Consider the following 23,969-nt stretch of genomic DNA (forward strand, 5'->3'; position numbering starts at 1 on the left):
TACCTGTGACAGAGCCAAGCAGGCTCTGTTGGAGGGCCGGGGTGGGTCCTAACTGCCTAAGGCAAATTAGGACAACCCAACCCCTTGGACACTCACCAGTTCAGGGTGGTGCTGGACTCAGGCCTGTCAGTAACCTCCTGAACCCTGCCACCCTGGGGACTGGCTGGCCAGGAACAGGCTCAGCCTTTGGTGGTCAATCACGGTGGACATTTTCTTTCAGCCTGGATGAACCCACCACAGCGAGTGCCAACACATGCCATGGTGGAAGCCAGGCCACGACACCCTTTCCAGAGACCCCTGACCAAGTGCTCCCACCCCTGTCTGCACAGGCCCTGCTTCCCCTAGGAAGTGACATCTGCCTCCCGGCCCTGAGTCTGGCCTGGCTGTGGAACTCACATTCACCAGCAGAGTGTGGCAGAAGTAATGCTCTGGGGTTTCTGAACCAGACCTATGTCCACTTCACCCCGCTGAGGTCCAGCTGTCATGGAAAGCAGCTCAGATGGAACACTGGCTTATGAGAAACCATGTGAAAGAAGAGGCCAGCCTACTCCCAGTGTCCATGCGCCTGCTGAGAAAGTCCCCCTGGGTGCAGCAGTACCTTCAATGCCTCAAACCCAGGGCCAGCAGAAGAGCCATGGGGCTCCAGGGACTGTGGCCTCGGCTGCTAGTCGTGGAGGTCTGGGACAGAGCAAGGATGAACCGGCTCAGGTTGAGCTGGACTTCCTGTTATTTTAATAGCAAGAGTCCTACAGATCTGTTTTTTCAGGTTTAAAGTTAAGTGCTGACTTGTTGACCTCTTGGTTACAGAAAATCCAACTCGACTGGTTTAATTAAGACGGTCTTACTGTCCTAACAAGAAATTCCAGGTCAGGGCTGCAGCAGGATGGGCTGATGGCCCACGGTGTCACCAGTGCCCATGCCCTTGCCACAGTGCTCCTCAGCTATCCCTCTCATGTCCACAGGAAAGCTGCAAGGCACCAGGTATCACCTCCAAATACCACCACCCAGCGGGGAGAGTGGAACATCCCCTCTATTCCTCTTTAAGAAGGAAGAAGTCTTTCCCAAAGGACCCACAGTAGGCTTCCTCTCACAATTCCTTATCGAGGATGTTTTAAGCCAATCACCGGAAAAAGAATGCAGTTCCCGAGACTGGCTGAACCAGAGTTTACCCACCACGCGAAGGGCGGAGACGGGTTTTTGATAGGAAGGAACAGAAGGCCTTCCTGCTGCACTGGCAACCAACGTGTCCTGTACAGCATGGAAAGGAATCAACTGACTTCTGAACAAGACAGGCACCACTGAGTATAACGCCCGCTCGGCCCACAGACCTCGCAGTGTGCAAGGCAGAGGCCTCGTGCTGCAGCTGGGCGTGGGCTGAGGACACCCAAAGTGGCATTACCTAGGGACCTGCAAGAGAACGGGACAGCTCCGACTTCCCCGAGCCTGGCACGAGCTGATGCCACCAAGAGTCCCGAGAACACCCACACTGCCAGGCGAGGGCAGGGCCAGGAGGGAGTGGGAGAAGGACCCCAGCCTTGCCCTCTGTCCTCAGTCTACTGCTGGTGCCTCTGCTGGTGGAGCCACTCATGTGGGCCACCTGCCTGCCTCCTGGACACAGAGCCAGGGAAAGGCCGAGAGTAGGCCTGGATGGAAGATGGAAGATCAAGGAGTCAGTCAGCTCCCAAAGCAGCCTTTTACTGTGTAGTCACTACAGCTGTGCACCAGTCTCACTGCTAGTCATCTGCGTCTAAACGAAAGGCCGTACCATTCTCTTCCACCAGCCAGACCATCCACAGAGAATGTAATCCCAACAACCTGCTCTACCCAGGCTGCTGACAGGCCACCGTGGCAGAAGCAGGGCCTGGAAACAGAGTCCATGAGTTAAGTCACAGCTGTCTGCAGAGCGAAGGAACCAGTTTGCTAGGATGGCTGCAAGCCCGAAGCATTCCCAGGAACTGGACGCGTTTCTTGTGGTGGAATGGTTCTCTTGTCCAGTTCAAAGCCGCTGGCGAAGCACCTGGGCCAAAGGTCCTCTCCCAGGGTCGGCCCTGCCTGGGGGGCCTTCTGGGGCCTGCGGGGCGGCCCGACCACAGAACGGAAGGGTGCGCGCCCGGGGCTGGTCGAACAGGTTGAAGGGCAGGTTCTAAACCCCTCAGCGCCCGATGGACACTGCTGCTGACTGTCACGGGCCTGGCTGGGGCCTGGGCCAGGAGAACAGGCCTAGGGGTCTGCGTGTCCCCGGGCCCAGGATCCCAGGCGGGCGACCCTGCGCACCACCTGAGGAACCTGGGTCCCTCTCTCTCCTCCGTAAAGCGGGAGGCGCCACGCGCGCCGGCGGCAGGTCTCAGGCGGGCCGAGACCCGGACCCGCTTAGGGGGCGCCCCGGCCCGGGACGCGCCCGGGCCCCGCCGTCGGGCCTTCCGGCGCAGAAGAGTTTTCCTGCGCAGCCCGAGAGGCAGGCCCGGGACCGCGAGCCGCGGCCGCCCGCGCCCGGGAGGCGGAAGCAACAGGGCGGCGCCGCGGCCTCCCCGCTCCGCTCCGCCCCGAGGGCCCCGGGCGCCGCGCCCGGCGGAGGGCAGCCTCCGGTGCGCGCGCGCGGCGGGGGCGCGCAGGGCCCGGGGCGGGAGCGCGCAGGGCCCGGGGCGGGGGCGCGGGCGCGGGCGCATGCTCACACGCGCTCGTGACGCCGCGGAGCCGAGCGGGCCCGGAGCCGGCTCCAGAGGGGCGGCGGGCGCGGAGGAGGAGACACGCAGAGCCCGAGCGCAGGCTCTCCCCGCCGCGCCCAGCCGCGCGGCCAGCCCGACGGAGCCGGCGCCGGGCGGGCTCCGAGCGGCCACCACCGCCGCCGCCGGGCCGGGCATGAGCGCGGAGGGGCCGCGGCCGCCCCCCGCACCGCCCGGCGCGCGCAGGCCGTGACCGGGCGGGGGGCGCACAGCGGCCGAGCGGCGCGGCCAGAGGAGCCATGGACTGCAGCCTCGTGCGGACGCTCGTGCACAGATACGTGAGTGCCGCCGGTGCGGGCGGGGCCGGGCGCGCCAGTCCGGGTCCCGGGGACCCGACCCGGGGCTCGGCCGGCAGCCGGGAGGGCTCGGCGGCTCCCGAGGCTCCCGCTCCCGGGGACCGGAGGGATGCTGGGCAGGGACCTCTGGGGGAGGGCGCCCTCGGGCTTCCGACGGGGACCTCGGTGCCCACTCTGGCCCCCGCCCTGTCTCCACCCGCTGCCGGTCCACGGTCTCCTGGGTCCCTCTCCAGCTCGCAGTCCTGAGTCTGGGCTGGGGTGGGCGCGCGTCCCGCAGTGCCCCGGGCGCTCTTGCCTGAACTCGGAGCAGGGCCCTGGTCTGGGGAGGAGTGGTCAGACCGGCCTCGCGCAGTCGTGTCTGCGGGACCAAGAGATCGGGAGGAAGTGTTACGCTTGTGCAGAAGAAGCTGTGCTTCTGTTTGCTTGCTTCTTAGCACCGTCGGGTATTCAGAAGTGAAGTTTGGAATCTCTTTCCTGGAAGCAGCCTGTCAGATCCCGAGCCAAGGGTACCTGGGTTGGTGGGGAATCCACCTCTTAGGTGGGAATGAGCTTCAGGAGGGGAGACTGGGAGGGGAGAAGTTAGTTTTGTTTTACACCAGGGCAGGAAAACGGACTCGGAGAGTGGCCGGCATCGCAGGCAGTAGGTGGAAAGAGGGGGTGTGTGTGCAAAAGAGAAAGAAAATCAACCCAGTGCAGTGTTTCCTTGCCCTGTGGCAACACAAGGCTTCTTTGTGGCCCCGCAGCAGAGGGTCAGGGGTCAGTCAGGTTGGAGGAGCCTAGTATGATGCAGAGGGCACTGCCGGGCACTCTGTTTTTCCTGGTGTAGGAGTTACTTTAGGCAGGCTTTCTTCTTTGTGAGCTTCCTTTGAACAAGGGACCTCGACTGAAGGGGCTGTATACTCCTTCAGGAAAAGTACCAAGCCCGTGCCTTTCCCTGATTTCATTCACTGCGTAAAGACCGGGGAATTCAGGCACCTTGTGTCATGGGGGCCGAAGCTCCCGGGTGGGGAAGAAACTGGGAAGGCCAGCCTGGGAGGGGAGACCCCTGTTGGTCTGATTCTGAGCCCCCGAAGTCCATGGTGTAATGGGACTGACACAGTTTCCCCGCAGTAATAGGTTCTGGACACCCAGTAGCAGTGACTGTAAGTTACCAGATGAGTAAGAAAAAGCACTTTATCAGGCAGGAACCTTCTGTTTTCAACAGGGCCACTTGAGTGGTGAGAGTCCCTCGGTGACTTATTTATTCTCTGGCCTCAGTTTCCTCAAAGGGAAACAGAGAAGGGGAGGGTGGAGCTATCATGTACTTCAGCGTACAGTTTTTCTAGTTAATTCCGTTCCCATTCAATTCTAACATGAGTGAGAAAGAGAGGATCAGATTGTGGGAAGTCATGTGCACCTGTCTCTGTGGGAGAGGGACGGGTTCATCTTTCCTCGGACTGTTGCCACCCAGCCAGCCTCCTGGATCTGGGCGGGGGCTGTGGTTCACTGCCCTGCTCTCACAGGCCTCTGGCCGTTTCGTACCATAGCAACCTAGATACGCTTTAAGATAGCTTTAATGCAGTTTTTGTTTTTGCTTTGTTATTAAACCTATGAAACCACACGTACTCTCTAACCTAGGAGATAATGTTCTCTAATGTTCCAGCATATACATTATGTGGTAATGTCCCTGGAGTGTGCATTGTGGGGCACCGATACTTGTTTTCCTCATTGCACGTCACTGATGTTATTGGCAGAGTGCTTCCTCATGTTTACACACACACAGTCCACAGCTACGATCCTGCACACATGTCTGTGCTATTAAACTAAGTTGACTGTTTCCAGAAACAGTCATGATCTTGTAATTTGGTTATCTTCTAACTTGCAGGACTAAATTATTTTTACTTTTGCCAGAGGAAAATAGAGTCTTGGATCATACGTTCATATTTCCTTGCAGTTTTCTTATATGATTTGTTTTATGGAAATGAGTGAATAACCCTCTGCCCTTTCCTGTTCACTTGAGTTCACAGGACAGAGAATGCGTCCCAGCTCACTCTGAAGCATGAGCCCTTGGAAAATATTGCTATGTGTGTTTTACTCTGTTGCTTCTAGAGAGATGAATGAGAGAATTCTGTTCATTTAGGCTGGTACTCTCCAAAGCCTGTCACTTTGAATGGCTCTAAGGCAAGTAGATACTTTGTATCTATCAGTGACACAATGCTTATGTACCCTGAAGTAGTTTTACCTATTTTTTTTTTTTTAAACATTTTGAAGGACTGGATTAGGATCTTGTGCTGTCTGCTTTGTAGAGATGTGAGGCTGGGGACAAAGATCTAGGTGGTTGACATGCTGAGAGGGAGCCGTGCATCCTCCTGGGTGGCCTGCAGGTAATGCAGAGACTGCCCTATTAAGTGAGTTACTGCAGGAAGCGGCTGGGAGCGGTCCTAACTCCAAGGAACATACAGCAAGTCCATTACCACCAGCCACTGTGTGGCCTAGTCCTAGGCACGTTTGACTGGGGACAGCAAACATCCATTCTGCGGGTGGCTGCACATCAGTCCCAACCAGCAGGGCCCTGGTTGCCTTCAGAGCTGGACTGGGCGCCCTGATAATGCAGTGGTGAACTCAGGTGGGATTCAGAGACTTCAGAGGAAGGCTGAGGTAGCCACCAGGTTCTTGTCGGCCAGGCCCCCCTGTTGGACGAGCCGTGCCCTGCCGCCCTTCATGCTGTCCTCATGGAATCCGAATTCTTTTCAGATGTCTGCTCAAGAGCTCCACTTGATCATGTCCGTGGCCTGTGTTTCTGAATTCAGTCTGGATAGAGTTTATGTCTGTTTTGCTCCTTGTGAGGTTTCACTGGTTTGTGCTCTACAGTTTTTGCTTCCCAGTATTTCTAACATTCCAAGAGAGCAGAATCCAAGAATGTTAGATACTGAACGTTTCTAAGGCTTGAAATATCTGAAGGCTTTCCTTGCTCGCTGTGGATATTTATTTTTGAAACAAATTGTTATATTAGAATTTCTTTATGACAGAAAAAGGAGCATTACTGGGAACTAAGAACTCCATACATGTGTGTGTTAGAAAGCTTTAAATCTCCCAGAAGTTCAGCCATGTACAGTCATACCTGCGTCTGCTGTCCTTCGTGTTTGTCACCTGATGGTCTGTAACTGAGCATCAGTGCACAGCTCTGCACCTGCCTGTTCTGACAGTTTTACCAGCCCTTGTTTTAAAAACACAAATACTGCGTGATTTTGGGGTGCCTTTCCCAATTCAGCACAAGGGGCACAGGACCCTCCTGGTGTCCAGCTCTTGTAGTCTGCACCACAGGACACTATGTGAAACCACTTAAACCACGAAGGCCTTCAAGTATTTGAAATAAGTGAATCCTGAGGGCTGTAAACCCAGACTAATGGATGGTCTGTCTCCCGCAGTGTGGACTGGTAAAGTTCATAATTAACACGTTTAACAAGGCGCAGCCAGGCAGGTTCACCTGGCCTCTACCTGTGTTCGTGGTTCATGCTCCACGGGGACATTTTGAATTGTTTGCCCAGCAATACTTAAGCTTTATGTTCAAGCTGCTGCTTTGAGTCCTCTGTTGTTCTTCAGAACCCTATTGAATGTGTGCTCGTCAGGAACAAGTGGTCCTCAGATGCTTTTATTTCATGCCAAAGACTACACTTAAAGACCAGGAAAGAGGTTTGTGTTATTACGGCCAGTTAGATTCTAGAAATGAGAGTGCCGCCCTCAGCTCTCAGTTTGTTAAAATTGCCCTGAATCCACTAACAGGTGTGCACAGTGTGTTGGGATGTGGAAGTCCTGTACCTCCGGGTGTGTTGGGCCCTGAAGCCTAAAATACACTTTGTTCTTTGGTACTGAGGTCATTTGTTCCTGTAGAAGGAAGTCCGTGAAAGATTCTCAAGTCTCAGAGTAAATGTTCTTTTGACCAAGTTTAATGCAGGTCAAAGGGCTGCTTATTTGCAATGCAAATTGATAGTGGTTTTTCTAGCACTAGGAATTCAGCAAGGTTGGGCAGGGGCTTACTTTTGCTTCTCTTGGATGCTGTTGTCTGAGAAACAAAATAGGAGATCAGGCATCAGAGTCGAGCAGATGCACACTCACACTCTGCCCTGGCACCACCCCTGGGACCCTGGGCAGGCTGGTTGGTGCCCCGATGCTCAGCTTCCCCGTCTGTGCTTTGGGGTCCTTCCTGGCACCTCCTGATGTGTGGGACACAGCCTTGCATGTGTCAGCTGCCCAGTGAGTGGACACCCTGGCTGGTATGGATCTGGTGCCTCGGGACTGCCCCCTGCTTGCTTCCTCAAGCTCTCTCTGCCTCTTTTCATGCAGCCAGTGACCCTCCTGGAACCTGGCTTCAGGGAGGACTGCAGAGGCCAGCGTGCCCCTTGACCTCTGGTCTGGACAAGTGGTGCCGCTCTCATGGTGGCTGTCCCTGCCGCTTGTTGTGGCGGGTCCTCTCCCGTCCTGCTGCTGTCCTGGGGGTGCATCTGCCCCGTGGCATGCAGTCATGGCTTCCACCACCTTTTCCAACAACTTCCCTAAGTTGCTGACGTCTTCTTTCCTCCCAACCCATCTCATCTCATCTCACTCTGGGGTCTTTTCCCAGGGTTTCTGTACCTTCTGAGATGGCTGCAGGGCCCTGCTCTGCCCTTGAACTTGACCTTGGCAGCACTCACGTGGATGCTGTCCTCACCATGACTTATATTTAACTTCTCTTTGACACATCAGTGAGCCAGACAGGACAGAGGCCTGGCGTGGTCCCTGCAGAGCTCCCTGCACAGGGAGGCATGAGCAGACTGGGCAGGCGCTGGGGGGCTGGAAAGCACAGAGTGCAGGAAAGGCCATGTGCAGAGCTCAGGTAGAGCGGCCTTGCTGGGTGGTGTCCCGAGGGCTGAGGTGGACCGTGCAGCGCTGGGTGTGTGGCCAGCCGAGAGGCCAGGGCAGTGGGCTTTGGCTCTCAGGGCCTTCTTGAGGAACTTCCCGGGCCCCTGCTTCTTGCTCACTGGCCCTGGAGAGCCCTCTGCGGCCTCCCACCCTATAGGGCCTCAGCTGAGCTGTTAAATCACTCGTTCTCAGCACCGACCCTGCTCTCTGGACACGTGTGTAGGCTGCTGCCAGGTATACCTTTGCTTTCTTTCTTTCTTTTCTGAAGCAGGGGCTTCAGGTCCTGGAACGTGGGTAGGAGGCTGGTCCCTGGGTCGTTGCGCTGGCTGCTCTGGCTTTAAGACTAGTTGAATTTCTTGCTGACACTTAAATAAACACATTTTGATTTGTTCAAAGTCACCATCGGGCAGTGCTGTCCCACCATACTCCTGATGCCTGAATGGAGGGTGTGGCTGTCTGGGGGCATCCAGTGCCGACTACGTGGCTGCCCTGAGCTGCCTGCCATCTCAGGTGCATGTGACCTGACTCCTTTCCACAGAGAAGGACACGGGCCCTCGTGGTTCAGGCTAGCACGTGAGGAGTCCCTCGTGCCCTACCTGGCTCCTGCCTTTGTCTGCTCCCACAGCTGGCAGCAAGGACGGTGCAAGTCTGCCCGTCACGACATCAGCAGGGAGCCCTTTCTGGGGGGCTGATAGGAGGGCAGCATATCATGCTGGCGCACCGGGCTGGGAGCAGCAGGCAGACATGAGCTCTCTATGTCACCACCTTCTTGCTGGTCGGGGCTGGTGCTGGACCCCACGTGCACACGGGGACAGGTTAGTGATTTGTGGCCTCTCGCTGTCATCCTGGGGTTGCCGGGGGAGAGCTGGTTCTCTCTGAATAGAAATGGCATACTCTTGTCTCACCAACACCAAAGGACTTGTTCGGGCAGGTGGTTAAACGGGATCACCTTTTCCTCACATCCTCCACTGCTGGCGACGTGGCCGCGCCCGCATCCTCGAGGACGCAGGCCTTGACGAGCCCGTTGTCCCCACCCTCTCCGACTTTCTGCCCCCAGTGTTCCCCACTCTGCCGCGGTTTCCGTTTCTGCAGTGTCAGGGCCCCCGCTTCCCGGGAGGCACGCGAGCCCGGCAGCCTGCGTGGCAGAGCCTGGGCCTTCCGGGAGGCAGCACTCTGCCCGTCCTTTGCCGCAGCATGGAAGGGGCCTCTGTGGGCTGCATGTGGGCCTCAGAGGCTGGCACAGTCCAGGTGGTGTGTTGGGTGCAGGGGAGGTCTCCCCGAGTGGCACTGTCCCTGGCAGGAAGCCCCCGGCCCCACACACATAGCCCTGCCGTTGGTGGTTCGTTGTGTGTGCTGATGATGTCACCATGGGGCCCTGGTATGAGCCTGTGCAGTCCATGCTGGCCGGGCCTCACAGGTGGAGCCCAGTGGCCTCCTGGACCCAGCCCCGCGTCAAGCGCCCCTCTAGGCTGCTCAGTGTTCCTCCGAAGCTGCTGTAAAAGAAGACTAATGGCATTTGCTGTCTGCCTCCCTGGCTGGTGAGGATCAGATGAACTAGTGTACATGAGAGTGATCTGTTCATTGTAGAGTGCTGTCAAAATAACTCAGCGAAGCACCGTCAATTTCTTGTGTCTCAGGTGACAAAGGTTAGTTTTTCTTAAAAGGGAATGAAAATGAGGTTTTTTTCCCTTTTCTTCCCGTTTGGAGAATAGGAAAAGATTTTAAAGAGAAGGTTTTTTGCTTGTGAAAAAGACTATTTGTTTAAAAGTCATTAAGTTGTGTATTCAGGGAAACTGCATCCTGGGGTGTGGCCTCTCGGTCCTTGATCCACCTGCTCCTCACACCCCTGGGGAGGACCAGAGGGACAGGCGGGGGCAGCAGGAGGAGCCTGGCCTGGCCCCCGCGGCCTCCAGGCGCTGGCTGAGATGGCTGGAGTTGTGGTGCCTCTCAGAGGAGGGGCCCGTCCCTCGTTGCTGTGGGATGTGGGGTCCCTTCCTGTCCCTTCCTGCGATGTCATCTGCAGTCCCTCACTGGTCTGCTCTGCACAGGAGCCGCATTCCTTCTGTCACGGGAGCGCGGGGCCAGCCGGAGGACAGCGAGGAGGGAGCGGCCTGGGGCAGACCCTGACGCCTCCCCCTGTGAGGCGTGGGACGGGGCGGCCCTGTGCCCGTCTGCCCAGGGTGGCCCTCTTGGAGCCTGTTGCCTTTACCCGACCCGTAGTTGTTACCAGTGTCCCTTTTTGTGCATTTCACACTCAGATCTTCTGCCCTTGAGAGCACATGGGTAGCGAGTTTTGTGCCTTCTCCCTGGCTGGAGTGAGCCCAGAGCCTGGTAAGGCCCCTCCTGATGCCGGGGTCACCAGTCACCTACCCTGCCACATGGGACCCGGATCACCTGGGGCCTGCGCTGTGCCTTGAGCCCGTGGTGACCCTCCACTCGGGTCCCCTGCCCTTTCCCATGTCGGTGAACTCACCTCATACCCTGTGAATTCAGCTCCAAGATCTGCCCATCCTCCCGTGTTTGGAGAAGTGGTCAGGTTCAGCAGCTGCCCGGGGTAGTGGCCTCTTCTGGGGGATGAGGAGGCGGGAGTGGGCCAGGGGGAAGAGAAAAGGAGAGAGTGGCCCTACAGGACGAGCCAGGCAGCACTGCGGCCACCGCCTGGCCCTTCCTTCCAACACCACCATGTACTCTCCCTTTAGGGGGGACCCTGCCGTGGGACCGGGAGCCCCTGGGCTGTTGTTTGTTCAGAAATCAGAGGTGTTGGCTATCGTGGGAGTGCATCTGTGAGCACGTCCGGGAGCTCGGGGAGGGCACCGCAGAGGTGTAGGGCTGACGGTGCATCTAATCTTGACTCAGAGACACAGCGGGAGGTGTGGGAGCAAGGGCACTTGGGGAGAGGACTCGGAGTTTGCCTGGCTGAATGGTGGAGGGTGCAGAGGCCACAAAGGTGGTGAGGGAAGAGCCCAGAGACGCAGGTCTGTCCTAGGAAAGACCTACAGTGAGCTCCAGACCGGCGGAGGGGCGCAGTGAGACGGGGCGCAGCGCCTCCTGGAGTGCCCTGCGCGCCGAAATCCCGACCTGGTGCGCGGTCAGCGCCTACGGGAAGGCTGGTGCCCACACTGGACCTCGCCTCTGGATGTGAGGTCAGGCTGGGGTGGGAGCGCCTCCTCAGAAGCCGCTCTCCTCCCCATGTATGTGCTCGAGGCTCCCACCCGAAAGCCTCGACAGTGCTGCGGTCCCGGGCCCTGCAGGCTGCCCTCCCCTCAGTGCGCTACGGGAAACCCCCGGAAACCACGCTGCCTGCGCGCACGCGCGGCCGCTCCACCCCCGCAGGCCCTGCTCTCGCTGCCCTGGCGCTTCTCTGGCGCCTTTCTGGCGCCTTCCTGGTGCCCTGCGCTGGGGCCCTCCACACCAGCATGGTTTAGACAGGGCTCGGAACCTGTCGGACTTGGGGTGGCCCGTGGTGTGCACTGAGCCTGCTTGCTGCGGGCCTCCCGCCTCAGCCTCTTCCTGCCTTGGCAGCCTGTTTCTGCAGTGGTGGTGGTGGTGGGGGGGCACATGTTGCGTTGTAGAGAAAATCGGTGCTGAGAATGGCATTGACAACCGTAACCTCGTTCTGGAAACTGACCTGCCCTGAGGATGCCGGTCTCCAAGACGCCTGTCCCTGGTCTGTAAGCGGCAGTGGTTTGTGGTTGGCTGTGCTTCAAGCCAAGTGCGGGGCTTGTGCCTCCGAGCACTGGGCTCCACACGGGCCACAACCTGACAGCCCACAGGGCACCCTCCTCAGTCCTGGAGACTGGGCATTGGAGGTCCGTGCAGGGTCCTCTCCTAGTGGCTGAGAGCTTCCCCTGTTTCTTCCCCTGAACTCCCCGTGCCCTATGGGAGGACCCCCCTGTGACTCGTCAGCCCCGGTCACCTCCCCAAGCCCATCATCACGGACACTGGGGACCAGGGCTTCAGCATATGGATCTGGGGACACCGCTGGGTCCATGGCAGCACACCATTAGGGACCACACCGTGTACATGGCGAATGCTCAGACGGATGGGGATGTTCAGGAGGGCCATGTGAGAAGGCGCGTCGTCTGCCTGCTGCCTTGTCAGATATGTCGCAGCCTGTTCCCCCTGAGCTGGAACGACAGCCCCAGATGGACAGTGGGAGAGCCCCGTGTTGGGGCTGTGAAACAGGTGCTCTGCCCGCTGGCACTTGTGCCAGGCTGGTCTCTGGCGCTGGCCCCAAGCTTGGAGGTCTCTTTCTTTCCCTGCTCCTCTCTCCTTCCTGGAGGGCTGGCCGGGGACAGCTGGTTGGTATCATGGTCATGGTGTGGCACCTTGCTTTGTTTCCATGTGGTAGTCCAAACACACGGCATCTGGCTGGCTGACAAGACAGATGTTACCGTGCACGTCACAGAAGTGGATTGGCTTGCCTGCTTAGCAAGGCAGGAGGCCGCGGGCCAGCGACCAGATCCCCAGTGAATGGACCGCTCTTGGAACTTACTCTTCGGGCCTCCCTGTGCAGGGTGACATCTCCGCTGTGGCAGAGTTCAGGGAGGGCATGGTGGTTGGAGGGTGGCTTCAGGTGGTGTCTGGCCCTGCCTGGAGGGTGGCGTCAGGAGGCTGTCAGCACTTGCCCCACACGCCAGTGCCCTCATGGAGTTCCCAACTGAGTCTAACCCTCAGGGTGACTTTCTTTGTTATTTTGAATAACTAAAGCCTTGTTATCTCCATTATCTGATGCAGCTGGCCTGGGAGGAAAGACCAGCTCCTCTTCCCTCCAGGATTAGCAAGGTCTCTGGTGGTAGCTGGAAGGATTCTGTAGGGTTTTCCCTCCTACCAAAGGCAAGGCTGAGATGGTCCATGTTAGGCGAAGACCCTGGTGTGCAGGACCTAGAGCCCGGGCCCAGAGGCTTCCCCCGCTGCCCGGTGGTGCCTGGGTCTCCCACGCAGGGGGCAGTCGACGCTGCAGTGCTCTTCACCCTGACCCCTGACACCCGGGGATCAGCACGGCCCGCCCGCCTGCCCTCTGTCCCTGCTCCAGTGCAGGCTTGTCCATGTCCTTCATTCTCCCTGGACCCTCCTCCTGCCTGGGAAGGAGAAGTCAGTTAAATAATCTCCCTGCTTCAGAGAAAAGAGGATTTCCTCCGACCTATTTTCAGCAGAGGATTAGGGGCAGTGAAGTTCTGCCAGGGGTGCCGTCTAGGTTTGTGTCTGACAGAGTACCCGCTGAAACCAGAGATGGTGGTAGAGTCGCGGTGGTCGGCGGTGTGGAAGACTTGTGGTTTCAGGGTAGATCTGACGGAACACCTCTAGTGGGTGTGGAGCCCCCAGCTGCCTTTTTTCTCCAGAAAGTATATTGCCTGTGCTCGTTTTGATTCAGATAAATATAAACCATCAAAACGTTAGGGACCATGGTTGTTTGGTTACAATGAACTTCGCTGGAACTCTGAGAACAGCTTAGGCATGGGAGGCTGGAGAGCTGGACTCCAGCTGGAGACCACGTTCTCCCCTGGTGCCATTTCTGGTCCAGCTCATTCCACAGAATGGCTTTGAAGACCACACAGAGGCAAACCATTAAACTTCTAACAGAGAAACTGCTGTGATCAGCACATATTAGCCCTCAACATTTGATGTTCTTCGGACATTGATTGAGTGCCTGCTGTGTGCACTGGGGATTCAGTGGTGATCAGAGTGTGCCAGCCTCCTGTTCTGGAGACATGGCAGTGTAGCGGATAGAAACTGTGAGCATGAGAGTGGACACGGGAGGGTGGTCAGGGTGCTGCTCTGGGAAGGCGACAGAGCCAGGTCCTGGAGGGGCTGGGCCCACGGACAGAGGCAGCGTGACTGCCCAGCCCACGTGGGCCACAAGGAGGGGCCTGAGGAGGGGAAGGGTGGACACAGAGCAAACCCAAACTTAAAGTTGCAGTTAAATCAGGTTCCATCTGGGGTGATGAAAACATTCTGGAAACACGGTGGCGATGGTTGCAACACCCGGCGGGTGCCTAATGCTGTCAGCAGCGAACAACACGGCAAATAAAAGTACCCACAGTCAGGCCATTACTGGACAAACTGACACGTCCTGCAACATTTTTGGAAGGGAGAGCACTTGGGTGAGAGAACTCAACTGAGCTTTGCATTCTGCTCCACTGAGTGCATCTGGCTCTGGACAGAGAGGAGCCCTGGAGATGTGCCTTGGGGTGAAAAGCGCCATGGGGCAGACAGTGCCGTGGGACAGATGTGGTGTGGGCAGACGTGGTGTGGGGCGGACATGGTGTGGGCAGACGTGGCGTTGGGCAGATGTGGCGTGGGGCAGACAGCCTCCTGAGAGTTGGGCCTGGTCTGCGGGAGTGTGGGCAGCAGCACCTGAATCACCAGCTGGGTCAGACCAGGGGCCACTTGGTTCCAGGCCTTCTCCTGAGAGTGTTTGAGAGAGCGGATCAGAGGCACATTGCGGGAGGTGTTCCCTCAGAAGCTCTGTTCTGCTCATTGGTTTGAGTAGGTTTTCCCTTTTTAATCTATGTATTCTTTTATTGTACATAAAATTATTAAGAAACAGGTGGTTTAAATCTAAATTACATTTGAGTGTCTTCCTGTGAGACGGGGTTCTCTGAGAAGCAGCTTCCTGCCACTTTCCCGAGTGCGAAATGGGAAATTTGTTCTTCTGCTGAAAGGGTTCTCTGACTTCATGATCGCTCTGTCCCTTTTCAAAGGAAGGCTTGGTCTGAGTCCTCTTCTTCCTCCTGCGTGTTTTGTTAATAAGAAACAACTGTGAAGTGGAAGCATCGTGTCAGGTAGTGCGCTGCTTAAAGAGCAGCAGTGACGTTCGGTGGCCCAGGTGTCTCTGGGAGCTGACAGGAGGCTCAAGTCTAAAGCAGATCAGTGGCTTCTCTTTGGCCTTCGTGTCCATGCGCATCGTGGAGACGACATCGGCCTAGGGCAGTTTTTGCCCAAGCCAGGGACCGTCCCACCCCTGCGGCTTCCTTTCTGTGCACCTGGAATATGTGCCTGTCTTGCCACAGGGTTCCTGCGGCTTGGCTCTGCTCAGTGATGACCATCGCCTGCCCGTGCCCAGCTCTTCAAGGCTGTTTTGCGTAGAGTTCAGGATTGTGCGCATCTGATTTTGTTTCATTTTTCAGCAGCCTGGCCAAAGAAGCAAGAGTTTGCCTCGCAGCCTGGTGTCTGGGCCATGGTGGAGGCCAGACTCTCCTGAGCAGGCTGCAGAGCGCGGCATGTCAGGTATTTATCGGGGATCCAGTTCGTGATCAGAGGAAACAGCAAGCAGGACAGCCAGCCCTGTGGGAAGCAAGCACTACGATCACCGGGGCCCATGCAGAACCTGGCAGGGCCTCTGTCCCTCCTGTCTCCCTCATGAGATAGAGCTGTCCTGAAGCTGTGGCAGCCCTGCTACTGACCAGCCCTTGAGGGAGCCCACAGGGGCTGCAGCCAGTCACGTCCACCGTGGGCAGCAGGGTCCTGACAGTGTGCATCCGCTCCGGTCTATGGTTGGTACGGGTGACCCGCCCTCCTGCCCACTGGCCCCCCACACTCTCTGGGAGGGAGTGTGGGGATGACCTGGAAGAGTCCAGCAGCGCATGCCTCTGCCAGTTGGTTGACTGCAGGCCAGCTGCAGACAGTTCTGCACAGTCCTTTGCAGCTTCCACAGACACAGGGGACCATGGCCTTGCCTTACACCTGCTGGCCTCTTCCTTCTGAAAGGGTGCCTTCCCAGAAGACTGGATCACCCCTAAGAACAGCAGAGGTGGGCATTCCGAGCCAGCAGCTACCTTGGTGTGTTACTGGTGCAGTCTGTGATTCCTGCTCACGTGAGCATGATTCCTGCACACGTGCTGCTGACGCTGGTCTGCATGGAGCTTGAGTTCTCCTGCTCAGTACCCTTGCCACCCTAAGGCCAGCTGATGCAAAATCGGCTTTTCCCAGCAGGAGGTCATGAACTCCTGAGCAGGCTCGACCCTCCCCAGAGCTGGGATTTTCCTGTTTACTCCCCAGGGCCCTGGAGCTTTCCACACTGATGGTGCCTTTGGACGACTTGTGATTTCACCAGTCAGGAAGGAGCCAGAGGCCGGGAGGGACAGGTCCGAGTTGTGTGTGGGGGGGTCCTCAGGCCTGGACTTGGCACCCTCCCGTCAGGGAGCAGTGGCGCCTTTGCTCTGCACAGTGTTTTCTGTAGCGCTAGGGTGGCCAGAAGTTGGCCTTCTGACACCAGGGGTGATGGGAGGTTGTTCATGGACAGTGAAGGGTGGCCAGCTCCGTCATGCTGAGCATAGTGAAAATGGTTTTAAACACTTAGTGGAACAGGTCACAACTGCCTGCTGTTTGTCATCTCCTGTCCCTGTGTGGTGTGGCTCCCTGACTGGTTCCTGGTCTCTTGGTCAGGGCCCCACTGGCCACCTGGAGGGAGGAGCCTAGAGCCCCTGTGCACCTGGCTGGAGGGGGCAGGAGCCCTGTCCTACAGCTCCGGCTGGGTGCGCGGGGGCTCACGGTGCTGGCCAGAGGCCGTGGGCCACGCGGGGTGCAGGCGGCTGCTATCTCGTAGCCTTCTCGCCTTTCCTGCTGCAGAGCTGTTTAACATGCCTGTTGCTGTTGGAATGTAGTTATTTGCTGTACAGTGTCGTGGTTTAAAATGTGACTTGGAGTCCCTGGGAGATTGTCCCCAGTTCCTGGTTTGTTGATACAGGCTCAGGGGAGAAAGCCCAAGTCAGGGTTCTGAACCGGCCCATCGAGGAGGAAGGGCAGGAAGTCATGGTTCCGAGGCTACCCTCCTGGAGCTGGGTTTTGGCTCTGGCTGGTCCTGGGTCCTGAGAGACCCAAATTCCAGCCTGTGGGATGAGTTGAATTTCTGGCCTGATATGAACAGATGGGTGGTGAGGCCAGCCTCTGCCTCCGCTGCAGAGCTTCGTGGCTCAGGGACCTGGCAAGGAGAGTAGACCCTGCACAAACACTGCAGTTCTGTGACTTCCGATTGCCGCTTGGAAGCCGCCAGACCTTCCACGGAGAGTCCTGGGCAGGCAGAAGTGGCCATGCCTCTGCACAGGTGGCCCCGTGGGCTCTCCGCTCTCACTCCCCACTCTGGTGAGGAGGCTCTTTGAGCACAGTTGTTGCTTTCTGCTCCCATAAGATTTGGCCAGTAGTTCCCCAGGCTTGGACAACTCGGGTGCCCACCGCAAGGGGCAGCTCAGTTAAGCACCCTCCCCCCCAGATCTACAATGCTCCACTCTTGTTCAGGTTTCGGGGTGAGGGAGTGATGGTTCAGAGGCTCAGGACGTGTGGGCGGCAGCTCTGGGCGCCTGTGGATGAGGAGGGGAGCCCGGGCCTCCAAGCTGACTCCACCTTAGGCCCAGCCCACAAAGCAGCGTGGATAAGCTTGACGTGATCTCAAAGTTCTGTGGTCGCCTCGTGCGGAAGAAGGCGTGTGGGCGGGAGGCGGGCTCTGTGGGCGAAGTTCTGTGGCCTGTCCCGATTCCGCCGGGGTCCTGGCTGGGTTGGGGTTCCTGTCGCTGCCACGGCTCCGAGGCCCGTGGCTGAGTGCCCGAGCGTGGGCCTTGGAGGTAGAGTGGAAGTTTCCCTCGCTGTTTGGTCTGTGGCCAGGTCACATCCTGGCCATTCAATCTTCCTGTGACAGAACATGAGCCCTTGATAAGGACAGAATGAGGCCAGAGAGCAGCCAGGCTGAGCAGGAGAGGCCCGTGGGCCGCTGGTGTCTGGCGGGACCACGGGCTCCCTCCTCGCCCCGTCCCCCGCCTCCCTGCCTCCCTGCCTCCCTGCCTCTTTAAGCCCAGCCTCGCCCTCTCCCTCCCCCACCCTCTCTGGTCCTGCTGCTGTAGCCGGGTATCCAGCAGGAGCTACGGGACCCCTTGGAGAGAACGTGGTGTCTGAGGTAGCATCCGCCGTGACTGTCCTGTGCTCTTGGTTGTCCTTGGGCTGGAGTGGGTGCCTCTGTGGAGGACACCCAGGTCTGTCCCCGCCCGCCACCAGCTCTGGCCTCGGCGGGTAGTCGGTGAGGAGGACCAGGCTGGCTCTGTCCAGCAGGGCGGGAGTTCTGAGGTGGAACTCGCCTCCGCCCTGGCCGCCGGCCCCTTGGGTTTTGACAGGCTGGCAGGGTGATCTTGCAGTGAGGTTTTAAGTAGAGATGGAGTCCCCACGACAGAGTCCTGCGTCCGAGCGCTCCCCGAGCGTGGCCAGAGCCGTCTGCCCCTTCTCAGTGTCCGTGACTCCACCCCATCTGGCCCTGAGACTGCATCTGCCCACGCCCAGCTCTGGCCCTGTGGACCCCAGCTGCCCCTTCCCTCCTCAGCCTGGCACCCAGCGTCCTGCTTCCTGTACCCCGGGGCCTCTCTGAGCGTGCCCTGCATGCCTGCCTGCCTGCCTGGCTCTCCCACGTGCAGTCCTCAGGTTGATCCGCGTGGCTGGCGCGTCTGAGTGTCCTGGTTAGAGACTGTTCTGCTGTGTGTGCGAATCCATCGAGGCTGGCCACAACCTCCCAAAAGGGCCTGCGCCCTCAGGTTGCCCCAGACTCCACCCCATAAGAGTGCGTTAGCACATCTTCCACAGCACAGAGAACCCAGGCAGTGCTCTTCACTTGTAAGTCCTGGGCTGGTTCCTCACCTGGCCGGTTCCACCTGTGCCTATTTGACCTCCCCATACCTGGCGAATCCCCTCCACACCTGACTGGTCACTCATTCCTATTTAGTTCCCTCCACAACTGGAAAATCCCCCCATATCTGGTGCCTTCCTGCACACCTGGCAAATTCTCCCCACACCTGGCAAACTACCCTGACACCTGGCTAGTTCCCTCTTACCTAGTTCCCCCCACACCTGGCTGACCACCCATATCTCATTCCTCACATACCTGGTGGGTCCCCCACACCTGGCCAGTCCTCCCACACCTGGCTGACCATCCACAAGTGGCCAGTTCCCTCACACCTGGCTGACCACTCATACCTAATTCCTCACCCTGGTGGGTCCCCTGTACCTGGTCAGTCCTCCCACAGCTGGCCAGTCTCCTCCACCTGGCTGACCACCCACTGCTGTCCAGTCCTGCACCTGGCCGACCACTCAGCACTGGCCGGCACTCCTCATCACAGCGTTCCCTGTCTTCTCTGCCTCGGTTGACTCCTTCCTCTGGAATCCTTTGTAGATCAGCCGTGGCTCTGGTCTGTGGTGTTTCCGTGCTGCTGGCTCTGTCTGCTTTGTGAAAATCCCCGAGTGACTGAGATCACAGCCTCAGCTGTGCTGGGAACGTGGATGTCCTCAGCAACGCCCGTGAACCTCTGAGGCCCCAGAAAGGTCCCACTGTGAGACCCTGTGCTGTTGGGCCATCTTCCTGGGGGACACTGGCCGTCTAGAAGGGTTGGCGTGGGAGGACCCTGGGCGTGCAGCTGGGGCAGGGTGCCGTGCAGGGACAGGCGTTGCACAGGCTCGGGGGATGTTTCCAGCCAGAATTCCTCCAGGCTGCTTCCACTGCCTGGGTCTGCTTCCCCGGCCTCCCGTGGGTGCCATGAGCCCCTGGTGCCCTGCAGGGTGGTATCTGCCAGGATTGTGTCCTGGCAGCCCTGCCCTGATCCACAGCCACCCCAGAGTGCAAGCCAGTCCCTGCACCCCAGAGAAGAGTAAGGAAGCAGTGTCTGGCCTCTGCCTCTCCTGGCAAGTGCTGACCCTGTGCTCCACCTGTAAGCCCACCCTAGCTCTTGGCCAGGAGACCCTGGTCGTTTCCTTGGATTCTCCTCCTTGCTTCTCACTTTACATGACTCAGAGAGACTCGGGTTTGCTGTGGCTAACACTGCAGATCTGACCACCAGGCAGCACCACCTCTGCTTTCAAGGGGCAGTAGAACAGGGTTCCCCCAGGACAGAGGTAGATGGCGCCTCTTCACATGGGGCAGGACCCAGGTCAGGCCCAGCTCATGAGGTGTGGGACAACGGGGAGAGCTGGTGCGGCCTGCTGCGGACCCTCTCCTGTGGGCTGTGGGCTGTCTTCTCAGGTGCAGGCTGGTGAGTTCAGCAAGCCTCTGGGCTAAGGCGGCATGCGGGGCACGCAAGTTTGGTGGCCTCCTGGCCCTTCCCTCACATGCTCCTAAGATGGTGGCAAGCAGAGTACGGGTGGGGTGATGGGACCCCGCAGGGCAGGCGAGGAGGCGTCCCACCACAGCGGGCAGCAGGACAGAGAGGTGTGCTCCTGCCCAGACCTGGCCCCCGAGGCGGTGGGACACAGGGCCAAGAGCAGGCCGCTCCTGCTCTCCAGAGGGCACGTGTCAAGCTGAGCAACCTGGACAAAATTTAAAATGAGCACGTCTCCATTCCGCTGTGGTAGGGGGCTGGCAGAAGAGGCTCGGGAGAGGTGCAGAGCCCGGATAGCACCCTCCCTCCGGCCTCTTCCAGCCCTTGCTGCTCCGGACGCCCCTTGCGGCCAGACACGGCTGTCCCGCCTCCCTGCGCCTCCCAGAGTGCGCTCAGCAGCTTCTTTTGAAAACACTTTTTTGGAAAGCGCTGCGGTGATCAGGAGGTAAGGCCCACCCCAGGTGCTTGGGTGGCAGGTGGCTGGGATTTTTGTGCCACGGGCCGCGTGTACGACCCTGTGCTGCTGAAGCTGCTGACTGCGTGGGTTGCGGAGCGAGGCTTGTGGACCCGCTGGCTTTCAGCTTCTCGGTGCCGCCGTGCTTGGCGGGACTGCTCAGTTCCCGCCTGTATGCTGGATGGATGAACCCGCCAGGGGCCGGATCGTCGGCGTGTCCTGCTGTGGCTGCCGCTCTGTTCTTCCTAAGCGTGTGCCCTAGAAGCATGGCCGCCAGCCTGCAAGCTCTGCAGGAGCTGCGCTGCAGGTGGCACGAGGTCGGTCCCGGGTGTCTTGTGTCTGCAGGTGGCCTGATCCCATGTCCCTCCTGTGGCCACACGACTCCTCCATGCTTCCTCCCACCTCTGTAGGGTGGCACCCGTGTTCTGCCATGGACAGTGGCCATGGCCTCCTGACCATCCGCAGGTCCTTTTCCTCAGCCTCTGGTGGACAGTCGGTGGGCCTGAAGCCTGGCAGGGTGATCGAGCCCACTCCCTCAAAGAGCTGACTCAGCTGGGACAGGCAGCAAGGCTGCGGCCTGGGAAGGATGGGAGATCTGCAGTTCTGGCAGGACGTGGACCTTCCAAGGTCGAGGCCAGCGTGCTCTGGGGACGCAGGAACGGGCCAGGAGGCTCCTGGAGAGCCGCCCTGGCTTCCCATCTCCACCTGCTGGGTGGACCACCTTCTCTGGGGAGACCCACGCCCGGCTCTGGCTGCGTAGCCTTCGCTCCGGGTCCCCATGACCCCGCCTCATCTGTGTGTCCACACTGCATCTCCTGCACCTGAGCCTCGCAAGGCATCTTGTGCATGTGGCAGACGGTCAGTCAGATTTAGTGACTACAGAGGCGTGTGGGCAGCCTTCCTGCCATGGGCAGTCAGAAAGGTCTGACGGACAGTAAGAGCTTAGACGTGCAGGAGGATAGGCGTGTCACCCCGGCAACAGCGGGTGGAGCGTGTGTTGCAGCTGTGGTGCAGAGTCCCTGTCCCTGCACCTCCTCTGGCATGGGGGCCGCTGTCTGACCCTGAGGATGGTCTGGGTCGAGGAGTCTTGGGTCTGGGGTGGGCTGTCGTCTGAGGTGCTGCAGTCAGGAAGTGGAGGGACTTGGTCCAGGGGAGACACAGCGGCCCTCTCCGAGGGACACCCACCCTGACTGGGTGCAGACCCTGTCCCCAGGGTGCCCTGGGGTCCCGCGGGGTCTCTGAGAGAGGAGAAGGTATCCTTGGTGAGGGACAGTTCCTGTCGCACGACTTGAGGGCAGGGGTCCTGGGGCACCTCTGTCTGCAGGGAGAGGAGCTGGTGGGAGTGTTCAGTCCTACGGCTGCGAATGCCCAGTGTACTCTTCACAGATCCCAGAGGAGCCACTTGGGACTCAGGAGCGGGGCTTGGGCATGTCACTGCTCGTGCGTCCTCCTTGGGGCAGGCAGGGTGCAGGGGAGGGCACAGGACGGGTGGGTCTGCTGAGGTGTTTGTGAGTGCACTCCCGTACCTCAGGGTGGGCTTGCTCTGCTCTGGCTTTCCCCTGAAGGTCAGAGAGCCCTTCATCTCAGTGCAAGCTGTCCTGGCACTGATCCGCGTTTTCCCAGCAGAGGGTCACCGTCTGTCTGCAGGGAGCAGGTGGGGGCACTGCCACTGGTCTGCAGGGTGTGGCTGGGTAATGGTCCGTCTTCTGCAGAGAGGGGTGGGCACTGTGGGAGGGCACAGGTCTCGGGGCATTGACACTTCTCAGGGTGTTTCCCAGCAGATTCCCAGACCCGCCCAGTCAGTGGGTGCAGGGTGGTCATTACCTGCCCGCTGCCACAGCTCTTGGCCTTCAGTCTGGGTGCTTATGTGTCCTTACTGGTGGTTAGCTGGCGTCGTGCTGCCTGCCTGGGATGGGCAGAGAGACCAACTGCCCTGGCTTTGCCCTCTGGGAGAGGAGTCCACGTCTCCCTGAGAGGCGCAGAGGACTGGCCAGGAGTGTTAAAATTTTTGAATGTCTTCAAGTGTCAGCTCAAAACTGAGTTTGTACCATGAGGAAAATATTAAGTAGAATTAAAAAATGCAGCTCCTAAATACTATATGTCCTTAATTTTCAATTCTAAAGGCATCTTTCCCAGGATCTGGCTCATAGGAAGATCTCATAGAAAACATTTGGGACTTTGCAAATTTTTTTTGTTTAACATACAACTTTAAAGCTCTTGCATGTGTCTGTGAATTCCTTAAAACAACTTGGTGTTATAGGCCTGGGTAAAACCTGACCTGTTCCTACTGATAACTTGCTGCTCTATTTTTAGCAAGTTTAACTACTGTGCTTACTTGCTTTATCCAGCCAGTAATTACTGAACATCCTCTGGAGATTAGATATTATGCTAGTTGCTGGGAATACAGAAAACAAAACAAAAGTAAGAATTGATGTCTTCTTTCCAGAATTTAAAATCTAGTGGGAGAATCAGGCACTTTCCAAAAAATGTGATACATGGCACACAGCAGAGAACGGGCTTTTACTCTGCACGTGAATCCTTCAGACACCCACAGCAGAAGGCTTTGCGAGTCCCAGGTCTGCCGGCATTCGCCTCCACCTCCATGATCTGCCTGGTTACCTGGGGGCTGCTGGCCCACGGACAGTTCACCTGATGCCAGATTGAAATGCATGCTGGCCTTGGTCTGCTTCCAGCACGGAACTGGGCCACGGGTGGACTGCCACACTCCTAGCTTAGCCAGGAATCAGAGCGTACCTCTCTCCTGTGTGGAAGTGACTTAACTCTGAGGGAGTGGGCCGTCTTCCGGTCCTCAGGCCGCCAGCAGGGCCCTCCTGGTGAGCAGAGGACTACACCCCTTTCCCCAGCCCAGGGCTGCACACCTGGAAGGCAGTGCGTGTTCAGCTTAGGGGCCACACAGTCTGCAGCTTCTCAGCCCTGCCGTCCTGGCTGGAAAACGGCCACAGACAGGAGGTGAGGGAAGCGTGTGTGCCAACACCTTGCTTACGAATCAGCTCATGACTGTCTCGGGGACAGGTGTGGCCATGGGGCCTGGCGCTGGGGGCTGCAGGACTCTGTCCTTGGATCCTGCGGGCCACCTGCTCCACACCGTTGGTGTGCATGCAGCTTCCTGGGGGATACGGCCTGAGGGCTCTCCGTGGCCCCTCCTGTGTCTTTCTGTCAGTGTACTGATGGGTGGGGTTAGTGAGTTCACAGCACACACACCATCCACACAGTGAACAGGAGGCAGTGAGGCCCCTTCCCTTCCCTTGCCTATGCCCAGCTCAGGTTGTGTGCAACCCCCAGAGCCGGCAAGGCTGGCGGGCCTCCTCCACACTGGTGGCACTTGAGTGGATGCTTTGTGATGGAGGCAGAGCAGAGGCTTTGTTCTCTGCGGGCCTCCACGGCACGTCTGTGGATGACCTTCTGTCCACGGATGACCCCTGTCCCTGCTGGGCATGGCTTTCTGTGACATGCTGCTTGGTGGTTGTCAGATGCCATCTTCGTGACTCTTCCCTGGTTGAGCTTCATCTCTGATTCCGTAGGTTCCTGG

The 23,969-nt window shown here is 58.4% G+C and overlaps 1 protein-coding gene across 8 annotated transcripts in view; it reads left to right on the top strand.

The window, feature by feature from the left end:
- Positions 1–2,682: 2,682 nt before the first annotated feature.
- Positions 2,683–23,969, top strand: part of ATP11A (ATPase phospholipid transporting 11A) — a 112,001-nt gene continuing 90,714 nt past the window's right edge. For 2 of the 8 annotated variants that reach the window (XM_079136726.1, XM_079136729.1), the window contains exon 1: positions 2,683–3,001. In XM_079136726.1, the coding sequence (XP_078992852.1) occupies positions 2,963–3,001 (39 nt within the window). In that variant the 5' untranslated portion in view covers positions 2,683–2,962. Of the gene's footprint in view, positions 3,002–7,221; positions 7,273–8,292; positions 8,713–23,969 lie in introns of those variants that run through there. The other 6 variants (XM_079136728.1, XM_079136724.1, XM_079136730.1 and 3 more) reach the window with 6 other exon arrangements.

The sequence above is a fragment of the Sciurus vulgaris genome, assembly GCF_902686455.1.
Source record: "Sciurus vulgaris genome assembly, chromosome: 4".
Lineage (NCBI taxonomy): Eukaryota > Metazoa > Chordata > Mammalia > Rodentia > Sciuridae > Sciurus > Sciurus vulgaris.